Below are 24,344 nucleotides of genomic sequence, written 5' to 3'. Positions count from 1 at the left end.
CCATTTCCCCCACACCCTTGCGTTCTTCCGAGGGCAGCAACGTGCTTCATAGACCACACGTTCTTGCTGCACTCACCAGTCAACTCCTTTTCTCCATTTTGACAAAGCGGGTGTTCTAGGAGCCAGCCACTGCGAGGCAATGTTGCGCTTCGCCACCAGGAGGGCCGTTCCTAGGAAGGACCTTTTGACTCTTGTACCCCTGGAATCCTCAAACACCCCAAGAAGAATCAGCAGTGGGCACAGGGGAATCTCCCAGCCCAGAACCCCCGACAACTCCCTGGTCACGTCCATCCGGTATTTAAGTATATTTAAGTATAGCTTCGCAAGCCCATATCATGTGGTAAAAATCTGCTTGATCAATTCCGCATCGAGGGCAGGTGGAGGTATGTCATATGCCAGCTTGGTGTAAACAGTGAGGAGAAAGATAGTCAGAGTAGAGCTAATTAGTCTGAATGAGGCGCAGTCTAGCAGAGGTAGATAGTTCCCGTGGGGCCATTAGTTTGTCACTCCAGTCCTCAATCTCTATGTGGCCCATGAAACCCTACCATCGGTTCCTAAGATGGTCCAGTGTCCCGGGGGAATTAATGATGATTGTGCGGTGAATCTTGTGAAATCCCGCCCCTACACATGTGTCCCATTAATAGCTTGGCTTCCAGCCGGTTGAATTCCGGCAGGGGGCCCCTGGGAGGGAGTGGGCGGCAAGGGTGTGTCTGAGTTGAAGGTATTTATAAGAATGGGAGCATGTGAGGTTATATGTCTGCTGCAGATCATGGCAGGACCGTATATGTGTCCCTGACCAAACTTCACCCAGTCTTGTGATGCCAATAGGGTCCCAGGAGCGAAAGTCCTTAAGAGATGCTATTACCATGGGGGGCCAAGATTGTGGCGAATGTGGATGCGGATTGTTGAGCTCTGCAGAAGGTCTACCAAAACATCCTGCATATACTCTGTATTCACCTGCTGCATGAAGAGCAAACATTGCGTAGCGCTTCAGGAAGCCGTGCTTACCCTTATCGCTGGAACTGGCCCGCAGTGAAGGGTGCCGAGGGGGCTCAGCATCGTGACGGCCTGAAGCCGCAGGATTCGAGTGAAGGAGGCCTGCACGGCCGCAGCTGCAATCGGTGTGCATTGTTTATGGGGCACACGGTGTGGACATGTTCGAGGTAATGGACGTCTGCACTGCTGGTGGCGTGCCCCCATGTGGTGGGATTGCACCGCTTACCCAACCCTGCTAGAGCAGGAGACCCCATGGCCGCTAATATCTGCAAAGCACTGGGGGATAGTGCCTGAACGATAGTCCCTGAGACGCCTCCCTTCTCTGGTATGCGGATGGACTTCGGCCCCTGCATCAGGAAGCGCCCGGTGAGCGTTCCTGGTCTCGGTGGTCCCCGGATGTGGCTGACCCTGGTGGAGAGGTGTCGGCTGGGAAGGGCGTGCACAAGGCCTGGAAGACGCCATTACCGGTGAGCCGTGAAACTGGAAAGGCTGAACCGGGCCCACGCGGATGGAGATCCCGCGCATAGTGCACCGGTTATTACTGAGCTAAAAGGAAGAAGGCATACCGCTATCAGTAGGCCCTCGCCGGCAGCGCCCACGCTTCATTATGGACTACTACCGACGGGCTGGAGGTGGCGGCTGTCCCTTCTGACTTCATCGGTGCTGGAGTGGGCGCGATGAGAGGTCAGGGGAGCTGAACCTCGATCGAGATACCTGCATGCTGTTGGGGCCTCCCCCGGGGCTGCCCTGCGTTATATCCCTCTCCCCACCGGGACTTCCACAGTAGACTTGGCATCGGCTCACTGTGCAAAGAAAGTCTAAAGACGTACATTTAGTGCTTCCCTGAACACTAATCGTAACGTGGCCCGTTCGTGGCTGATGACTAAGCCGCTGCAATTCATCTGTTCCTCACTAAGCTGGCCTGCATCCCACACTTATTGGCACCGTATCTACCCTTACACCACATAATCAATGGGTAACACAGTATTATATAACCATCAATGATACTGAAGAGGACCGCCGCCCAGACAACAATGACAGTCCACTAAGTAGGTGTACCTGGCAATTCCTCCGTCAGTGCGTGTCTGTGCCCTGTTCACCCACATTACAATATCGGAGTATTAGCTTGTGGCTATCTGGTGCGCTTTACAACTCTAGTGAAGCACCCCAACTCTCCCACCATGAAGTAACAGTATCTATACTATTGGGTGTTAAAGGTGATAGCGCTCATATGGTAATCACCTAATTATTGTTCTACTATATCCCAGCTTTCTGGTGCTTCCAAAAAGATTTCGGGGAAGGGAACACCCTACTTCCCTAAACTCAATCCAAAGGATTGATTAAACAATTTAAACAGACTTTTCGGAGCACACAGCTTATACAACGTTTTTTTGAGCTGTTAACAAAATACCAATCAAAACACATTTAATTAGATTCCAATAGTCATCTTCTTTTAATTCCAATCCCTTATGCCAACGCGTTTCACCGTGGTCGCGATAAAACCTACGGCTTCTTCAGGGCTTTGTACTCTCAAATGCTTGTCTCCGAAGGTATCTGTCCATGTAGTATACACCCTTTCAATCCTCTTCCAGAATTAACAACGTTTCCGCTCTGAGCGAGATCAATAAACACCTATTTAATATCCATCAGTGTTGTATCCACCATTAAGATTGCTTCAAAGACCAACGACGTATTCACTCTATTCATAAAATCAACCTGAGCTCATCCTTTCCCAGTGTTGTTATCTTTAATTATTATGACGATCCATTCATTCAATCCCGGTCTTATACTCCAATTCAAGTATCCAGACACCTGTTTGTGTCTTCACGGTACTAAACCCGAGTACAGGCGAAGAAAGGATGAGCTCAGGTTGATTTTATGAATAGAGTGAATAAGTCATTGGTCTTTGAAGCAATCTCAATGGTGGATACAACACTGATGGATATTAAATAGGTGTTTATTGATCTCGCTCAGAGCGGAAACGTTGTTAATTCTGGAAGAGGATTGAAAGGGTGTATACTACATGGACAGATACCTTCGGAGACAAGCATTTGAGAGTACAAAGCCCTGAAGAAGCCGTAGGTTTTATCCCGACCACGGTGAAACGCGTTGGCATAAGGGATTGGAATTAACAGAATTAAAAGAAGATGACTATTGGAATCTAATTAAATGTGTTTTGATTGGTATTTTGTTAACAGCTCAAAAAACGTTGTATAAGCTGTGTGCTCCGAAAAGTCTGTTTAAAATGAAGTAACAGTATGAATGAATGAATGAATCTTTATTGTTCAATTAATTAAAATTGTTACATATTCTATCAATGAAACAAAAACTTGTTTAAAATCTCACACAATTAGTTAAGAATGAAAAATCGTAAAAAAAGATTTAAAATAATAAATGAGTACTGTTATAATTCAGTTTTCCAGTTTCAGTTTGGCTCGGATTGCGTCTGTGAATTTCCCTAGTCGGGCCGCAATTGTTTTAATAGAGAAGCACACGTCGGAAACTTCCCTGCAACTTTGTAGGCCAAGCAACCTACAGATGGGGAGAACCAAGCGCTGCCGCTCACTGACTAACTTTGGGCAACAGCACAACTGATGGAGCCAAGATTCACGGTGGTAATTGCAGAGTCAGCAAGCCACTGAACTGTCCTGCCGGGCCCAAGTTGGGTTAAAATCCGTGATGGGGAAAGCAAGAAGTCTCATGTAGGTGATTCTTCCCCGAGCCAGGACTGTCAGAGCTTGCTCCAGGTAGGGCTGCAGTTTTCCCATGGTGTATGAGGAGTCCAGAGAGGAAAGAAGTAACAGTACAAGGGCATCCTTCAGTGCAACGCTGTAAGTTTAAATAAGCAGGATGGGGAAGCCCCGAGTGGACAAGGCGCAACCTCAGCCGACTGATGTAACAACTCCTGCTCCTGGTGGGGGGACGCCACACAGCATGCAACCTCAAACCTAGCCGCTCCCTCCGACCATTCACATTGGTTTGATGAACTGATGGCAGCGATACTAGACATTAAAACTACTCTAGGCCCAGAAATTGACTCACTACATGCAGAAACGGGATTTTTGAGGGAAGACCACAAAAAGTTGAAACACAGGGTGGAGGAGTCGGAATCCACATTAGCATCCTTACTCCCTACTGTCTCCACGGCCACGGATCAGATCAAATCCCTCCAGCAAGAGGTGAAATACTCGAAAAGCTGGGTAGAGGACCAGGAAGGATTGTCCCGCAGAAACAATATCCGCATTGTGGGGCTGCAGGAATGGGTGGATGGCCACAGCATGGAGCTTTAGAGTCCTGGCTCTCCGTGGATGTCCTTCAAGGCAAAAGCTTGAAATTCTTTTCAATAGAGAGGGTGCATAGAGTGCCTGGCAGCCCCCCACGTCCGGGTAGTCCTCCTAGGCCAGTGGTGGCGAGACTGTTTAACTATCGCAACAGAAACCACATCCCCCAGGTGACCAGGGCTCACAGCCCGGACTATACCCTGACAGTGCAGCCCCGCAGAGCCTCCTGTATGGAAGTTAAGCAATGCCTCAGAGACCATGAGATACAATACGCATTGCAGTATCCAGCCAAACTACGTATTCGCCACAAAGCCAGTAGCATTTTTTGCTCCACACCCGAGGAGGCCTGGTCATGGATAGACCAAAACGGATTTGCACATCCTCTACCCACTATCTCAGCAGACCCCTGAAAGGCTTGGAAACTCGCGTGTACACTAAGGGGCCGCAGAAAGGGCAGAATATAGCGTCCAACAAAGGCCCAGCTGGCAAAAGAACATGAGCAGGCCATAAAGACAGCGGAACATCTGGGTAGCCCTGTGACTCTCTCCAGATCCGACTCGGACTCTGATATGGCACAGAATCAGACATTGCCCCGAACTGCCTCACAACACGCAGCATTGAGGAGGAGGGGCCGGAGATTACCCCACAGACGGCAGAGGAACTCAGGTGATCCCTCGGTCGATACTTTGAATGTTTGCAGGCGAAATACTTGTCTCCAATATGGGGGTCGGTCTGCCTAGCTCCGTGTGACAGCTGCGTGCTGGAACTATGGACATTGCAAGTCTGATTTATACATGGCGACCAGCCTTCAGACACTAACAGAACTTCTACGCCCCCTGAAAACGCTAAGTGGCTGATACAGCATCTCTAAGTTTTCTTCTATTTCCCCCTTTATTCCCTTTTCTCTCTCCGCTCATTTGCACTGTATTCTTGGGATTGTACAATCATTCTTTCTTTTCCTTTATTGCTTTTTTCTGCTTTGATCTGTTTGCATTTCAGTGCAGATGGCCAATTGCCCGTTGGCAAGACAACCTGGGGTGGGAAGTTGGGAATTTGTATTGTTCAATACGATCTGTCTTTCTTGCTATCTCGTGCATAAAGTGCAGGATAGTTGTTACCGTATTTGTGGTCGGGGGTGCTGGGCAAGGACAGTGACTTAGCTGGCGGGGTTGGAGAACTGAGTGTAGCTGTGCTCCAAATCTGAAAGAGACAATTAATTATAGATTCCTTACCTTAGAATTACCCCCAGGCGTCAGACTGGATCCAGAAAGTTTTTTGTGTAGCAGTACCCCTGCGTGTCGAAAGGTAGCATCCGTTGGCTCCGCGGTCGTCGTTGGCGTCGTGGTCGCCGGGATGACGTCGCGGTAGCTACTTAGACGCCACCTTCGCGCTGAAGTCAGTTCTTTCTGTTTCCATGCCAGCCAGCGCAGATACCGGTACCTTCAGTCACTTTTTGACTGACTTTTTGGCGACTTTTTTCAACACCGTTTTTGAGTCCTTGACTCCTGGTGCACGTCAGGAATGCCCTGTTTCAAGGCTTGTGGCCCCTGCAGCCGGCTGATGTTGGTGACGGATCCGCACCGCATGTGCCTGTTTTGCCTGGAGCACGACTACGATCCCAAGTCGTGCTCCGACTGCTGGACAATGAATCCGAAGTCTATGCGGGAGCGACGTGGCGAGGGATGCGGGTGGTGCCGCTCCTGTGGCTCCACGTGCGGAGCCCGAAGGGTAGACTCAGAGTTTCCCTTTCCTGGATCCGGAGCGACCCCTGCCCAGCTTCGCACCTTTTACGAAGCGATGCATGCCATCTTTGGGCAGCTCAACTCCACCAGCGCGCCTTCGGGCCCCGCGGACTCGGCTGGGGGCCCTGGGCCTTTGACGCCGGCGGCTCCGTCCCCGGCACCGCAGGGTCCCCTTGGATCCAGGCCTGGATCCAGATCGCGCCGGTCGACCTGATTACACCTCCCCCAGTGCCGATTCAACCAGCACCACGTCCGCAGCCGACGCCGGTTGTGTCTCCAGCAGGCGTCAAACCCGGCTTCTGCCCTGAACTAGACACAGAGTCGGACCGGCGTCGACCGATGCCGGATCAGGCACCGATGGGTACCTTTGTGCCCTTGTTCCACCCTGGTGCTCCAATCAGGCCAGATTCCCAACCAGAGGAGGGTAAGGAGGAATGGGAGGGGTCTGGACCCTCTAACTGACCAGTTGGAGTATGACCCAGACTGGAGAGAGGAACTGGGGGAAGCCAGTGGTCTAGATACTTCCCCAGACCTTGGCATGGTGTCTCCTCCTACCGTGGCTACGGAGGAGGGAGATTCTTATGCAGTGGTGTTGCACAGGGGAGCCGAAGCTCTCAACCTGGAGCTACCTATGGTGGCAGTCAAGACTAACTTCCTGACAGAGGTGCTTCAGTCGGCAGCGAGCTCCTCGGAGCCCCTGCTGCCTTTCAATGAAGCCCTAACCGACATCCTTTTGGGCACCTGGTACAGGCCCAACACAAGGGCTCCTGTGGATAGGATGATTGCCCGACGCCACAGCCCGGCCGACCCCACTTTCCTCTCCCAACACCCCACCCCTGAGAGCTTGGTGGTCCAAACCTCCACATCCAAAGGTGCATTCGCTAATGCCAGATACAAAAGACCTATATCCACGGGTCTACTCAAACAGTTAGAACCACAAGAGACCTGAAAAAACGTAACCACTAACCTATATAACTCAAGCAGGCTACAAAAGATTCCCATCACTCACCAGTGGTGACATGCTTCATCATCTGGGTCTCCTCAAAGCCTTGTGAGTGCTGACTTAACCAGTGATTACCGACAAGTTGAATTTTTAATTTCGAATTTTAATTTCGAATTCTTAATTCCAGATTGGTGACAAAAAGTATGAGAGTGGGAGCAGGCTGTATTCGTATAGAGTGTTATTACGGACAGCATATGCTCTGACTCTAAGACAATAATATCTGATCCTTAATATAGATTATGTGATATTGTTGGTAATCACTGGTTAAGTCAGCACTCACAAGGCTTTGATGTTATCTTGTATTTTTAGCCAGGACTGTGTTGTATGTGTGTACACGGGGCTCCTGCTATATTAGATATAAATGAAGGTAAAAGAGAATAGTAGGGCACCATAATTCTTTTGTTTTTTCCCCACTTTTTCTCATAGAGCGGTGCCTCCTTTTTCCTGAGCCGCAGTCAGGTGAGGTGAGGTCTTCTCCTCATGCATCACGGGTAAGCATGTAATACATGCGTTTCTGAATTAGTATCATCATAGATGATGATTGAATACGTCACTATATAAAATAGTTTTTGATGTTTTGAAGAAAAGAGTCGTGTTGTCTTAAAAAATTGTGCCAACCTTTACATTTGGATTATTGTATCACTCTGTTGCAGAAGCTATCAGCTTTCCGTCACTTGCAGAGGACATGTTGCACATCCCTGATTACAGGTGACGAGGTTGTATTCGTTCCAACCTTTTCATATCTTATATTTACTTCACGTTTGCAGGAGCAATTATTTTGTGGTCATGAAGAAGGCATAGGATAATGATGTCATTTTTTTGCTGAAACATGTTGACTATCTTTTTCCATACATAGACAGTCATTTGTTGAAAACTGTCGATTGCACTGTTTTTAGGTTTGAGCTTTGAGAGATATTAATAAAGGTTTTTTTCTCTCACTGCTCAATTTTAACTCACTGTTTCATATTATTCTGCACTGCACTATTCGCTCCCACACAAATTAATTGCTCACATCTGTAGGTCTAATCACAGCGCGCTATATTGTTAATAACCTCTTGAGCTCTTTATATAACAAAAACATTCGCGAGCTCCCCTTTCCTTTTGGAAGGGTTGCAGCCCTTAGTGCCACTGGTGTGCCACTAGGAGGAGACCCAGATGATGAAGCATGTCACCATTGGTGAGTGATGGGAATCCGTCCTTTTAAAGGACTTTTTCTTTTGTAGCCTGCTTGATTTATATAGGTTAGTGGTTACGTTTTTTTCAGGTCTCTTGTGGTTCTAACTGTTTGAGTAGACCCGTGGATATAGATGTTTTGTGTCTGGCTTATATTTGGGGAGTATATCCAAGCTAGGTCTTAAAATATTCCCTTAGACTCTTCACAAATTGTAGTTTTTGTTGTGGCATTCCCTAATGCACCACCTGATAGGGAATCCAAAAAGCTGGACCATCTTAGGAAAAAGATGTTTTCTTCTTCCAGCTTGGGACTGCGGTTTGTAAACACCGCATGTCTGTTGTGCCGTTATACCCACTCTGTGTGAGATACAGTGGCGCAGGTGCTTCCCCAGTGCCCGGAGGAGGCCGGGCCGTACTCTCCCGTGCAGTTGCTGAGCGGAAGAGACACACCGAAGTTTACGATACGCTGTGGACTGGACACCGCCGACTTGCTAGGTAGGACGATTTCAATGTCGGTAGTCCTTCGACGCTACGCATGGCTGAGATCGACTGGCTTTTCTAGGGATGTCCAAGCTACTCTTATGGACATGCCCTTTGTTGACCGTCGCCTGTTCCGCGACAAGGCGGACAGCGCACTAGAGCGCTTCAAGAACTCACGGGCTATGGCCAAGTCCTTGGGCCTCTCCACCACTCGCTCTGCGCAGTCTGCCTTTCGCCCCTTCCGTGGCTATGAAAGGGGTGCCCGACCATGTTCCATCCAGGGCCACAGGCCGGCGCAAGCTGTTCAGCCCCTGCGCTGCTGAGGACGTGGGACCCATCGTTGTGGGTCTTCGGGCCAGCGAGCAGGCCAGTCCACCACCACCCCCTCTGCAGCAGCCTCCAAACCCCCCTAGTCCGACCTACCAGGGCCACCAATCGCCAGTGGGCGGCAGGATTAGCCATCACCTCCCCCACTGGTGCACCATTACGTTGGACAGGTGGGTTTTGCAGATAGTCCGAAGGGGCTACTCCTTCTCCTTTGAGACCCCCCCTCCAGCGATGCCACCTCAGTACCATTGCATGTCGGAGGATCATCTGGCCCTTCTCCAACAGGAAGTTATGGCTCTCTTGGCCAAGGGTGCCATCGAGCGTGTTCCTGCCCCAGAAGTAGATCGTGGTTGCTACTCCCACTACTTTCTGGTGCCCAAGAAGGACAAAGGCCTGCATCCTATTTTGTATCTCAGGAATGTCAAACACTTCGTATGGAAGGAGAAGTTCAAAATGTTGATGCTAACTCAGGTCCTGTCTGCCCTCGACCCTGGAGACTGGATGGTAGCGTTGGACTTGCATGACACCTATTTTCACATTCCCGTCCTGCGGCCCACCAGCGCTATTTGCGGTTCACGGTAGGCCTCGAGCATTTTCAGTTTACCGTGCTCCCCTTTGGCCTTACCAGCGCCCCTCGGGTGTTCACGAAGGTGATGGCGGTGGTCACAGCTCATCTGAGCAGATCATGGGTTCCAGTCTTCCCCTATCGCGACGACTGGCTGCTGAATGTGGGCTCCCCCAAGCTATCGTCTCCCACCTCCAGACTACGGCTGACCTCCTGCATTCGCTGGGGTTCTCCATCAACGTGCCAGTCGCACCTGACTCCCTCTTGGGAGCTTCTCTTCATCGGAGCAGTTCTGGACACAACACAGTTTCGGGTCTATCCTCTCGAACAGCGAGTCCGGGATATTCAGGCTATGATTCCGATCTTGGACCATGCAGACTCTGCAGCGGGACCTGAAGTTCCATTGGGCACAGCATCAGGGGAACCTGTTCGATTGCGTCCAGATCTCGGAGGGCACTGCCCACCAATTGCAGTGGTGGCTAACGAACCAGGATTGGGTTGACGGCAGATCCTTCTCCCTTCCCCAACCAGAGTTCACAGTGGTGATCGATGCATCACTTCTGGGATGGGGCGACCACATGGGGGAGGCGGAGAACAGAGGCCTCTGGTCTCCGGCGGAGTCCGGGCTCCACATCAACCTTCTGGAGCTTCAGGGAATTTGTCTTGCACTCAAAGCATTCCTGCCCTCTGTCCGGGGAAGAGTAGTGCAGGTGTTCACGGACAACACCACCACCATGTGGTATTGCAACAAACAGGGCGGGGTGGGGTCGTGGACCCTATGTCAAAAGGCCCTCCGCCTCTGGACATGGCTAGAACATCAGGGCATATCCCTGGTGGTTCAACACCTGGCAGGTTTGCTGAACGCAAGGGCGGACAAACTCAGCTTTAGGTACATGATGGAACACGAATGGCGTCTTCACTCGGAGGTGGTGCAAGGTGTCTTTCAACAGTGGGGAGAGCCTTGGTTAGATCTATTTGCCACCGAAGAGAACGCGTTGGAATTTCCAAGGCGGCAATTGCTCGGTGAGTGGAGTTGCGGTCTTCTATGCGCCTTTCCGCCTATACCACTTCTGCCCAGAATGCTGAAGAAGATCAGGCGCGACCTGGCCCAAGTCATTCCTGTAGCTCTGGATTGGGAACAAAGAGTCTGGTATCCCTAGCTATTACACGTGGCCATCGATCCTCTGATCCGACTGCCTCTTTGGGAGGATCTTCTGTCGCAGCAGCAGGGGACAGTCCTCCACCTGAACCTGTCCAGCCTCCACCTCCTTGCGTGGAGTTAGAGCGGCGACAGTTTACAGCTTTGGACCTTCCTCCCGAAGTCTGTGATGTTATCTTGGGAGCCAGGCGTCCCTCAACTAAGACGGTATACATCTGCAGATGGAACAAATTTGTGGCATGGTGCACAGCAAAGGCTGTGGATCCCCTTTCTGCCCCTCTTTCTGAGGTTCTCTTGTTCCTCCTTTCTTTGGCCCAGCAGAGCTCTGCCCTGGGCACTCTAAAGGGCTACCTCTCGGCTATTTCAGCCTTTCTTAGGCTTTCTGATCAGCCTTCTCTTCTCAAGTCCCCTGTTGTAAATCGCTTCCTTAAGGGCATTACTCATCTTTTTCCTCCTGTTCCCTTCGTAATGCCTCAGTGGGACTTGAACTTGGTTCTTATGTGTGCTCCCTTTGAGCCACTACATAACTGTCCTCTCAGGCTTCTGACTTTAAAAATTGCCTTTCTGGTGGCCATCACCTCTGCGCGCAGGGTAAGTGAGCTCCAAGCTCTTTCTTCTAAACCTCCTTTTCTGGCTGTTCATCTGGACAAGGTTGTCCTTAGAACTCGTCCTTCCTTCCTTCCCAAAGTAGTTACTTTTTTCCACATTGGACAGATCACTTTGCCCACCTTTTTTCCGCCTCGGCATCCTTCCAAAGAAGAATAGAGGCTCCACCATCTGGATCCAAATCATGAGCTTTCATTTTCTGTGGATCGCACAAAGCAATTCCTGGTGGATGACCAGCTCTTTGTTGGCTACGTGGGTGCCAAAAAAGGTCGGGCCGTGTGCAAACGGACCATTTTTAGATGGGTCGTTTTGTGCACATCAAAGCTTCCTATTCCTTGGCAAAGAAGGAGCCTCCAGTGGGGTTACGCGCTCCCATTCCACCAGGGCGACGGCAGCTACCACTGCTTTGGTACGATGAGTCCCCCTTAATGACATCTGTCAGGCTGCTATGTAGGCATCGCTGCATACGTTCACAAAACACTACTGCCTGGATAGCCAAGTCCGGAGAGACAGCTTCTTTGGCCGTTCTGTTCTCCAGGACTTTCTGGTGTGAACTTGGTTCGCAGACCCACCTCCGGAGTTGGTATTCCTGGGGTATCTATTCTAAGGTAAGGAATCTATAACTAATTGTCTCTTTCAGATGAACAAGTTACTTATCTTCGATAACGATATATCTGTAAGAGACATAGATTAGTTATAGATTCCTTACCGCCCCACCCATCCTCCCCGTTCTGCGAACTGATTTCTAGGGTTAAGGACTTCCTTTGATGGCCCTAGTTTTGTGCACCAGTTGTTAAGTGTCTTGCATGGCTCTGCGCTTCTGGCGTGGAAAGTCGTGTACAGAACTGACATCGGCGCTCGAGGGCGGCGTCTAAGAAGCTACCGCAACATCATCCTGGCAACCACAACGCCAACGACTAACACGGAGCCGACCGACACCACCTTTCGACGCGCAGGGGTACTGCTGACGAAAAACTTTCTAGATCCAGTCTGACGCCTGGGGGTAATTCTAAGGTAAGGAATCTATAACTAATCTATGTCTCTTACAGATATATCGTTACCGAAAAAAGGAACTTGTTCTTCTCTTCCTTACTGATGATTAGATGGTAAGCAATGATTATACCTTATTAACCTGGAATATGCGGGGATTAGCAGGATGCGTTAAATGCCATAAGGTCTATCGATATTTGCGTAGTCATAAGATTTCAGTCGCATTAATACAAGAAACGCATCTCACTACACAAAACCTCACTTCACTTCGTAAACGTTGGAGGGGCACAGTCATAGGGACCACATACTCACGGTATGCCAGGGGCACCCTTAAATGGGTGGCACAGTGCATGCCTTTACAAATACTACACACCCAGACTGACGTTCGAGGTCGGTACACCATCCTGGAAGGTCTCTTAGATGTTTTCTCGCTGACATTGGTCTCCCTATGCGGCCCAAACTCAGGGCAAGCTTTATTTTTACAAACACGTTCACCATTCCTGCTTTTTGATTGCACAGCGCCAACATTTTGGGGTGGAGATTATAACTGCATCCACGATCTTGCCTTGGATCGGTCTCATCTACCGATCCCGGGGGAACAATCCATCAAGCTGGCACAACACATGAGGGACTGGACCGCTAACATGCAAATGTTCGATGCATGGCGGAGTAAGCATCCTACAACGCGTACATATTTACATTATTCCACACTTCCCGTCCTTCACACAAGGATAGACGCAATGTACTGTTCTGCCAATGCCTTGGCAAGGGTAGCGCATGCAGAATACCTGGCATGCACAATCTCTGACCACAGTCCACTGCAATTGCACCTTTTGTGGGGTATGCATAGAGCCAGGATCCCAACCTTGAGTCTCCCCATTGCTGCGCTCAAGGACGCGGTGTTCAACTCCTCTCTCTGTCTATCATCACATACTTCCAGACCAACACAGGCACTGCCTCCAATATAGGTGTTGAATGGGATGCATTCAAATCGGTTCTTCCTGCTCACACCATTAAAACATACGGTTCCTGTATGGCACTTGCATCAGAACTACACAAACACAAGTGGGAAATCCAAAGGTGCGAGCTACTGTCACCTACAGACCCTCAAATTATTCCCTCGCTGGCTATGGCAGGTCTGGCATACAATGAGACACTGGATAGTCTCTGTGTGCTTGACTATAAACAATACTTAGCTCGTCGGCATTCTGAGGGAGACAAAGCGGGCAAAATGCTAGCTCGGTTATTGAAAAACGACACTTCGCAACCCCCCATCACGGCTATATTTACTTATGAGGGCAGCTTGGTGAACACTCAGGAAGCAATTAATGATTCCTTCTTTGATTATTATACCTCTCTGTACAATGCTCCCGACACTGGTGATCTCCCTCACAGTCCACAGTTTTTATCACAAATCCAGCTGCCGCAGGTAACAGAATCCCAATATGATAAGGAACCTATTACTATGGACGAAATCTCTGACTCTATCAAGCTGTTGGCAATGGGTAGGACCCCGGGGGCGGACGGCTGCCCTCGTAGTTTTACTCAACTTATACTGAGCAACTTATACCTCGGCTTTCCAGTATGTACGAAGAAACATTTGAGATGGAAGAGCTCTCGCCATCTTTGCGTGAAGCGACACTAGTGGTGCTGCCTAAACCGGGTAAGGATCCCCTCCAAAGGGCCTCCTATCGCCCTCTGTCACTACTAAACGTTGATTATAACATTTTGGGGAAAATACTGGCCAATAGACTACTAGAAGCAATACCCATACTGTAACATGATCAAAATGGTTTTATTCCAGGGAGAATCACTGACCTGAACCTGCGCCGTCTCTTTAAATTGTTAGAATGGACCCATACGGAACAAGACAATGGCACATAGTCTCGCTCTATTCAGACGATGCACTCATCTACCTGCGTGGCCAGGACACTGTTCTGCAAGAGTTGATGGCTCTGTTAGAGGACCATGCTGAGGTCTCGGGTTTGCGGGTCAATTGGTTTAAGTCTGAGGTATTCCCAATGGAATCCCTTTCACCAGACCAGAGAAAAACTATGCCTCGAACCCCATTGGAATGGACATTTGACACTTTCAAATATTTGGGTGTTCTAGTCTATCACTCCCAGTCAGACATCATATATGGGAACCTCGGTAAGGCAATTACTAGAGCTTGCACAGCTCTTCCTTTTTGGCTGAGTCTGCCCTTATCCCCTGTGGGTCCGGTTGCTATTTCCAAAATGCTTTTACTTCCATGGCTCTTGCATTTCTTCTCTGTCCTTCCTCATAAAATACCACATAGTATATTTAAAGATCTGTAATCACTACTTGTCTCCCTGATATGGGGGGGTTCTAGATCTAGGGTGGAACTCCGTAAATTGTACCTGCCTCTAACAGATGGGGGCTCCTAATTATAAGCATTATTACGCTGCAGCACAACTGCAATGGCCAATGAGGTTGCTCGCGGGTGGTTACGTTACCGAACTTGCCTCTTGGGCGCTGCCACTGCGACAGCCAGCTGTGATAGAATGGCTCTCGGGGTCCACAACCATACTGCAGAGGAAGCAGGGTAATGTCCTAATGATGGCGGCCAAACGTAGCTAGTTAAGATATGTGCTACCCAGAGGCCAACCTACGCCATATTCTCCTAATCTAACACTTGAGATTCTTCCGGGTTCATTTGCCTGTCACAGACGCCCGGAGCTTGAGTCCTGGAGAGTGGCAGGGTTGGACACCTGGGTCGACTTGTTGTAGATTCACAACTGCAAGATCTCCAGGGGTTAATAGAGGACTTCGGAATACCACAGGGGACTTTCATGCTTCATGCATTATTATCGCAGCAATTCCTACACATGTGGGGGAATAACCGCTCGGAACCCGCCACATCGCAGCCATTACAAACTCTACTGACACATGGAAGGGGCAAACGCGCGGTAACAGCAATCTATACCTCTCTCAGACCAGATCCTACATCCCTGTTGACACCACTGCGCGCATACTGGGATTCAGCGTTGTCCATCACTATTACCGATAAGCAATGGACACAATGTATATACTACCCTTAAATCATATCCAAGATTGCTAGGCTGAAGTTTACTCAATTAAAATTACCTACACCACACATATTTAATGCCACATAGACTGGCTCGTATGTATCCTGCCTCTGCTGATGCTTGCCCTCGCTTCCTAACCTCAGAAGCAAAGATTCTTCTTATGATCTGGATCTGCCCTCTTCTCAGGTCAGGACCCTCACTTCCTGCTTGGCATCACCAAACGCACTGACTTAACCAAGAACATCAATAAATTTCTAGACTTGGCTTTGGGATTGGCAAAACACAAAATAGCTATGACTTGGAAGTCGCGCACTGGCCCTAATACACGATCTTGGGTTTTGGACCTCCACAGAGCACTAGTTGCGGAGCATGCAACAGAGGCACCCCCGGGGTCACTGTGGGCAACGAGAGTGAGAACGGGGTTCCGTAAAGCCTGATCTGAATTAGAGGGATGTCTAAATGGAAAAGTTCCAACCGGTAGGTGGGGTCTGACCACCCCCCATTGAACCAGTCATGGATGACAAGTAGGTGAGAAGATAAGCAGTAAAGGTAGAGGTTGAACATGCCCAGGTCCCCATCATAAGGCCCCCGTTGGTAATGCAATGCGTGGCTGGGAGCCCCTCCACAAGAATGACTTTGTGGCAATATCAAAGACAGAAAACTGGGCTCGGGATTGCTGAGGTAGGAAGTTCTGAAAAACATACAGGATTCATGGGTGGATCATCATTTTGTAGATGGTAAAACGCCACTTAGTGAGATCCAACTTGGCCTTCCGTACCCGAGGTTGGTGGTTAAGGTTTCAAGTGAGCTTGGGGTGTACAGTTACCCATATACCTATGTACTTAAAGCTAAGTCTACACAGGGGGGTCGTCGCCTGTCAATTAAAGCAATCCCTAGTAAGTGCTAGAGGGACCAGACTTAGAGGGGTTCAACTACAGACCGGATGCTTGCTTGAACCTCTCAAGCAGTCGGAGGCATTTGGGTCCACTTACTGCTGGCTGGGCCAAATACAGCAGGACGTCACCTGCGTACAGCGCAATGCGGTGCTCGTTGCCTGTCCCCCAGCTCAAACCGGCTAAGAGGAAGTCTGTGCGGATAAGTACGGCTAGGGGCTCTATCGCCAGCGCGAAGAGGAGGGGGGGGGACAGGGGGCAACCCTGTCTGGTCCCCCACTCTATAGGGAAGGTTTCGGAGAGAATACCATTTACCCGAACCCGGGCAGTGGGGTATGCGTGAAGAGCTCCGACTTGTACCGTGCATTTTATAGTTATTATTTGCAAAGGACACAAGAAAACTTTGCTCATGGGAATGCCCTTTGATGGCTCCAGTCTGTTCAGTGAGAATGAGGACTCAGTACTGGAGCGCTTCAAGTACAGTAGGGCTATGGCCAGGTCCTTGGGTCTTTCAGTGGCCCCCTTGCCAAACCCCCGTCCACCTTCTACCCCTTTCGTGGCCACTGAAGGGGGTTCCAATCGCGTCTTTGCACTCCCAGCCTCCACAGTCAGCAAGTTTTGGAATTCTTTTGTGGCAGAGGATGCAGTTCCCACAGACCACATGGGACAGGCAGCCAGGTGCCAGGCCAGTCTACCACCTTCCAGGCAGCGTCAGACTCAGTACCCCTTTTGTTTGCCCTCTGACAATTATGGTCATCCAGTCAGGGTAGTATATGTCATCACCTGTACCACTGGAGGTGGTCATTAACATCCAACTGTTGGGTTTTACAGCTTGTCCAAAGGGGGTACTCCCTCCCCTTTGTGTCTACCCTCCCTCCTATGCCATCCACTTACGACATGCTGACGGAGGACCACCTCTCCTTGCTCCGTCATAAAGTGTTAGCTCTCTTGGCGACGGGAGCTATAGAGAGGGTGCCCACATCAGAAGTAGGTAGTGGTTGCTATTACCACTACTTTCTGCTGCCCAAGAAGGACTGAGGCCTTTGTGCTTTCTAGACTTGTGCCTTTTCAACCTCTTCCTAAAAAAGAGAAATCAAAAATGTTCCCTGTCCTACTTGCCCACAGACGTTACCTGCAGTTTACGGTGTGCCATGAGCACTTTCAGTTTGCTGTGCTCCCCTTCTGCCTTACTAGCACCTCTTGGGTATTCATGAAAATGATGATGGTGCTTGCAGCTCATATGCGGAGGTCAGGGGTTCCAGACTTTTCCTATCGATGTTTGGTTATTCAAGGCGAGCTCGCCCCAGGTAGTTGTCTCTCAACTCCAGACTACGGCAATCCTTTGGCACATTGATAGTGAACCCCAGTGAGTGCAGAAGTCACACCTGACACCCTCTCTGACGTTTCCTTTCATCCAAGGTTTTCTGGACACATTCCAGTTCCGGCCTTACCCTCCCAATCGGCGAATCCAGGATATTCAGCCTATAAAATGGATGTTTCGGCCTCTATCCTGGAGTTCGATGAGAATGACATTGAGTTTGTTGGGCCCCATGACCTCCTGCATCCTGCTTGTAACGCATGCCCACTGTCATGTGCAGGACCTGAAGTCCAAATGGGTGCAGTATCAGGGGACTCTCTCTGACATGATCCAGATCTCAGAGGGAACTGCAACAGAGCTGCAGTGGTGGCTAATGAACCGCAATTGAGTCAGTGGCAGACCAATTTCCCATCCTCAACCAGAGCTGACTGCAGTGACTGATGTATCACTCCTGGGCTGGGGCAGACATCTGGGAGCGGTGGAGATCAAAGGACTCTGATGTAAGACCAGTTTCTGCCGGAGACCAAGCTACTGGAGCTTCGGCGATCTGATTGGTTTAACACCACTGACATGTGGTACTGCTACAATGAAGGTGGAGTAGGGTTGTGGACCCTCTGTCTGGAGGCTTTGCACCTCTGACCATGGCTGGAACACCAGGTCATTTCCCTAGTGGTTTAACACCTGGCTAGCTCTCCAAACGTCAGATCGGACAAACTCATGTCGTCAGTGTCTAGCGGAACACAAATGGCGTCCCCTTCAAAAGTGGGGAAAACCTTGGTTAGCTCTGTTTGCCTCCGCCAAGAACACACAACAGCAGCTTTGCGCACTGGAGTTTCCAAGGCATCTCTAACACGGAGTCGCTTTTTGTCTCGAGTGGAGCTCTGACCAGCTGTATGCCTTTCCTCCAATACCACTCCTGCCCAGAGTTCTCAAGAAAATTAAGAATGACCAGGCCCAAGTAATTCTTGTAGTTCCGGATAAGGCACGGAGAGTCTGGTATCCAGAGCAGTTGAGTATGTGCATTGGTGTTCCGATCAGGTTGCCTCTTTGGGAGGATCTTCTGTCACAGCAACAGGGCAGGATCCTGCACACAAACCTCAAAACTCTTCACCTTCATGGGTGGAGATTGAGCGGTGACTGCTGACCGCTTATGATCTTCCGCCCCAAGTCTGCAATGTTATCCTGGTAGTCATGCGTCCCTCCACCTAGATTTTATGTACCTGCTGTTAAAGTAAGTTTGTGGCATTGAGTGCAAGTACACATGTTAACCCTCTATCTGCACCCCTTTCCCTGATTCTTGTATTTAGTTTTTCCTTAGCCCTGCAGGGCTCAGCTCTGGGCACATTAAAAGGTTACCTTTTTGCAATTTTTGTGGGTGTCAGAACAGCCATCCCTTTTGAAAATCCCCTGTTGTACATAGGATCCTAAAAGGTCTCCAACATACGTTCCCACCAGCGCCTTTTATTATGCCATATTGGGACCTAACTCTGGTTATAAATTTTCTGATGTATTCTCCCCCTTTGAGCCTTTCCACAACTGCCCGCTCAGACTTCATCAAAACATCCTCTCTAGTGGTGATAACATCTGTGCAGAGGTTCACTGAGCTACAGGCACTCTCTGCGCATCATTCATGCCGCACGTTCTTCCCTGACAAACTGGTTCTTTGAACTAGGGTATCTTTCTTACCGAAAGTGGTTACCTCTTTCCATGTAAGCCAACCCATCACTCTGCCTACCTTTTACTGTGTCATCTTTCTAAAGAAGAGGAAATTTCCACTGGGACCCAAAAAATCATGGTCATTCTACCTTGATCACCCTTGTGAGTTTCTGGTAGTTGATCAACTCTTCGTAGGGTATGTCAGAGCCAAGAAAGGAAAGGTGGTGCAGAAGCAGACCATCTTGGGATGGATAGTTCTCTGCATTAAAATCTGTTATGCGCTGCCCAAAAAGCAACCCCCGGAGGGTTTGCGCGCTCATTCTACCAGAGCCAAAGCTGCGACCACTGCGTTACCTCTTGCAGTTCCTGTCTTGGATATCTGTCAGGCAGCAGCGTGGGCTACTTTGCACATCTTTACGAAGCTCTACTACCTAGAGAGCAGTCTTGTCAGACCAGACTATTTTGCCCATTTGGTCCTACAGGACTTCCTAGTATAGTCCGTATTGCAGCCCTGCCTTCGGGGAGGTATTGCTTGGGTATCTATTCTAAGGTAAGGAATCTGCAGCTAAAAGTCTCTACCAAAGGTAAGTAACTTGTTCATCTGATAATTCCTTATCTTGTAGAGACTCTAGCCGCAGATTCCTTACTGACCCACCCATCTTCGCTGTTCTGCAATCGGATTATAGAGTTATGGATATATCCCTATAAGGACCATAGATTTCTACACCAGTGGTCCGTGTTCCTGGTGGCTCTGCGCTTCTGGCGTGGAAAGTCAAGAAAGAAACTGATGTGGCGCGCTGGGGGGGCATCTATACAGGCACCATGCACATCCCTTATGGCGTGGATGACGCCACACGGAGCCAAACGACACCAACTTCCGGCAGCAAAAGTTTCCAGATCCAGTCGGACGCCTGGAGAACATTTTAAGGTAAGGAATCTGCAGCTAAATAGTCTCTAGTAGATAATGCGCTACTGAAGGTAAGCGGCTTGTTCAACAATACAAATATAATCAAACAGTCATCATTGTAGATGAAAAAAGGAAAAGATAAGCGCACCTCCAGTGCAACTAAAAGTACATTGTATTCGTGCAAGAACATAGCATGATCTGATTGTAAAGCGTTCAATAAGCAATATTGTCTGATGGTTATTGTTTTGGATTAATTACATCTATCTATACCAGCTTACCCAAGATAATTTATATCTGTGATCTGAATGGTCTGCTACCAGCAATTACTTCATTTGTCACCCATCTGTAACTAATCATACAAAATAGAGATAGCCATCATCATACACCTAATAAAATCAGTGAGCAAGACCAACAGCAGTACATTACATTGTTAATCATCTCATACTTGCCACTTGTTAAAGTAATTGTTTCATTTAGTTGTTCAGTACATTCAATCGAGGCCACAAAATCAGGACAATAAAGAGTATATAATGATTTATTTGGCAAACATATTTTTGATGATTGCATAACAAGTGATGTGCCTTATTTGACACAAGATAATCACATTGAGGAATTATTATCATGATGTCTGCACTCGGCATATGCTGGTCTCAGGCCCATGAATAAATGATGTGCATTGGATGATAAATCTCCCTGTATTGAGGTAAAATGTAGAGATCCATGAATCATAAAATGACATAATTTGGGAGGCTTACCGGTCATGAAGTTAAAACTTTGTTCTGCATATACAAATAAACCTGAATTTGTATCCCTTTAAATGAGACTGACAAACTTTGTAAACAGCCAAACACTGCTACATGATCTCATGGGGGCAACCAACAATAACTAATTTTAACAAGGCTTGAACCCGACCCTCGACTTAGAGGTTGAGGAGCACTACTATGTTAGTATACTCTTCCAAGATGGTGTCTAATAAAGCAATGTGAAGTTGAGTGTGCATCAAAATAACGCAGAACAATACGACGTTCTACCAATTTTTTTTACCCAACATCAAACGACTGAGAAACAGCCTTTAAACACTTCAGATGTCAAAAGAGCCCTTATGTATTACATTGATAGACCCAAAGCAAGTTTTTGGGAAAACTACAAATCTTTTTGTAGCTTTTTGTAAGCCTCCTTTAGGGAAACCTATTTCCGAGCTGGGCATTACTCGATGGATTAAGTGCATCTATGTCCTTTAAGCCAAAGTCAAATATACACTGCCAGCTGTGCTCAGAGCACATTCCACTTGCAAAAAGGGAGCTATTATCATTTTTCTTGACAATATCCCAATGGCAGACATTTGTAGAAGTGTAATATGGTCCAGCATTCACACTGTCACCAAGTACTATTGTGTGGACATTCAGGCCCGCAAAGAAGAACAAGGCAGGCAAGCTGTTCGTAAATCTTTGTATCAGATGTCTCCTACTATAGCTCGTAAGTCGCTACTTTAGTAAGAAGGCCACGGCTTTTTAGTCTATGCAGAGCATCATGCGCAAACGAAAATGATATCTACCTGTAAGAATTGGTCTGATGCTTATAGTGACGTAGTTTAACTTGTGCCCTTCTAACTTTCCCATAAGTGTGCTCATATTAGGCATTTGAAAATTCATAAAATGAGTATTTATTTAATTTTTTTATTGTTCATCGGTTTTCATAGACTGCATCTCAGATTGTGTTTATCCATACGGATGAGAGTAAGTCTAGTAATGCTAACCAAGACAGTGTATGTTGTGGTGCACAGCGGGTTTAATGGGAGGTATTATCAGTTATACGTCAGCTCGAAACAGAAACTTTTACTTTAAAGAAAAATACTTGGAATGTCTGCACCCAACCCTAGATGGCAAGTGTGTGCAAAGCTTGGGAATCTACACCACTTCAAGCTGAAAGCCAATTCTTACAGGTAAGTACATTTTACCTTATAGAAATGTTCAGTATGTAATGACAGAAAAGATACATTCCATATAATTATTAAATAATCTTCAGGTTGATAAACTGTTTTGCATTAATAAAACATTATTTTCTTTTCAGTTAAAATCTGGAAGAGAATGCTTGAGAAGGAGTATGACCCATACTCAATGTATTTAGATAGAGCACCAACTTCAGAAATGCTTAACCTGCATTTATGACACGAAACCATCATTAATTGTGCCGGAATTGCAAATGTGAATGGACTGTTTTCATTTTTCTTTAATTTGTTGTAAAATAAATATTGATTTTGACTACTGTATATAACTGTTTTGTCCAGAATGTACAAACTTTTGCAAAATTGTCTATTAAATAGATTTCTCAACATGCAATTTGTATTCATTGAACTGTCCATAATTCTGCATAATATAGCTGAATGCCGAATAACATTTTATTTTTGTGGTATATTTCGACCACAAGTTTGGTTTATATAAATAAATAAATACAGAGGTTGCCTACAATCATAATGAATAATTTATTAGCTTGTTGTACGTGGGCATCAAAAACAAGGCCGAAATTATTTTCTTCCAAGTATTTACATTCACCGTACCCCAAAATGTGGCATATTTGAATAGGTAAACTTACATTCCTGTAATAAAGCCTACAATATATTTTCCTTTTCAGACTCTGATATGCATGTAGTAATTTCTGTATGACTTGCAAGAATTATTTGAAGAGGTATTGGATGTCCTGCTGAAGTGAGATCAATTAATTTCAAAGAGGAAGATGCTTCAATCATGGGTTTGTTGAGCGCGACTACTCACCCGTAAGGGTCTCAAGGCGCTGGTCGGGTGCGAGGCGCAAGGTCCTGTCCATCAAGGAGGAGGTCTATCGAAAGCCATGTTTTGAGGTCCCTCGTGAAGTTGGGGAGTGATGTCGTCTGTCTGAGGTGGGAGGGAGTTCCAGGCTCTGGCTGCAAGGAAGGAGAAAGAGCGGCCTCCCGATCTGGACTTCCTGGTGCGATGGACCACGGCGTAGGAGAGCTGGGCTGATCGTAGGGTCCTTTGGGGGGCATGGAATGTGAGTCGGCTATTCAGGTATACTGGTCTGGTGTTGTGGAAGGCTTTGTGTGCATGGGTGAGAATCTTGAAGGTGATTCTTGCCTTGATGGGGAGTCAGTGGAGTGTGTGCAGGTGCTGGGTGATGTGGCTGTGTCGTGGCAGGTTGAGGATTAGTCTGGCGGCGGCGTTCTGGATGTTTTGAAGTTTTCGGGTGAGGTTTTTGTTGATTCCGGCATAGAGTGCGTTGCTGTAGTCAAGTCTGCTGGTGATGAGGGCATGTTTGACAGTCTTTCTGTGTTTGAGGGGGATCCATTTGAAGGTCTTGTGTAGGAGGCGGAGGGTGTAGAAGCAGGAGGATGCGAAGGAGTTGATCTGGCGGTCCATTTTGAGTTTGGAGTACAGGATGATTCCGAGGTTGCGTGCGCGGTCCATGGGGGTGGGCGAGCTTTTGAGGGCGGGGGGCCACCAGGTGTCGTTCCAGGCGTCGGGGTGTGGGCCCTTGATCAGTACTTCTGTTTTGTCCGTGTTGAGTTGTAGACAGCTGCTCTTCATCCATTTGGCGACTGCTTCCATGCCTTCTTGAAAGTTGTGCTTGGCTGCGTTTGGTTCGTTGGATAGGGAGAGGACGAGTTGGGAGTCGTCTGCGTATGAAACAATGTTAAGTCTGTGGTTTCTGACGATGGGGGTGATCGGAGCCATGTAGATGTTGAACAACGTGGGGCTGAGGGAGGACCTTGGGGGACTCCGCGGGTGGTCGTTGTGGGGTCCGAGTGGAAGGGAGGGAGTCTGACCCACTGCGTTCTGCTGGAGAGGAATGAGCGGATCCAGTCGAGGGCCTTGTCCCGGATTCCTGAGTTGTGAAGTCTGCGTGTTAGGGTGTGGTGAGAGACTGTGTCGAAGGCCGCTAAAAGGTCGAGGAGGATGAGGGCTACAGTGTCGTCTCTGTCCAGGAGGGAGCTGATGTCTGTTGCGGTGAGGAGGGCGGTTTCCGTGCTGTGGTTCTTTCTGAAGCCGGATTGGGAGGAGTCCAGGATGGTGTGCGATGAAGGTGGCGAGTGGACTGTTGATGGCTTTCTCAATGACTTTTGTTGTGAACGGGAGCAGGGAGATAGGTCTGTAGTTTTTGAGGTTGGTGGGGTCCGCTGAGGGTTTCTTCACGAGGGGGTTGATCTCTGCGTACTTCCAGTCGT

The 24,344-nt window shown here is 48.3% G+C and overlaps 1 protein-coding gene across 4 annotated transcripts in view; it reads left to right on the top strand.

Annotated features, from left to right (window-relative positions):
- Positions 1 to 22,480, top strand: part of SECISBP2 (SECIS binding protein 2) — a 354,953-nt gene extending 332,473 nt beyond the window's left edge. For 2 of the 4 annotated variants that reach the window (XM_085632804.1, XM_085632805.1), the window contains 2 exons: positions 7,449 to 7,513; positions 22,217 to 22,480. In XM_085632804.1, coding sequence (XP_085488930.1) covers positions 7,449 to 7,513; positions 22,217 to 22,273 — 122 coding nt within the window. In that variant the 3' untranslated portion in view covers positions 22,274 to 22,480. The remainder of the gene's footprint in view (positions 1 to 7,448; positions 7,514 to 22,216) is intronic. The other 2 variants (XM_085632806.1, XM_085632809.1) reach the window with 1 other exon arrangement.
- Positions 22,481 to 24,344: the final 1,864 nt, after the last annotated feature.

Source organism: Triturus cristatus, chromosome 2_1, assembly GCF_964204655.1.
Source record: "Triturus cristatus chromosome 2_1, aTriCri1.1, whole genome shotgun sequence".
NCBI lineage: Eukaryota > Metazoa > Chordata > Amphibia > Caudata > Salamandridae > Triturus > Triturus cristatus.
Note: the sequence above shows the minus strand (reverse complement) of the source record. Positions and strands in the feature narration are given on the sequence as shown.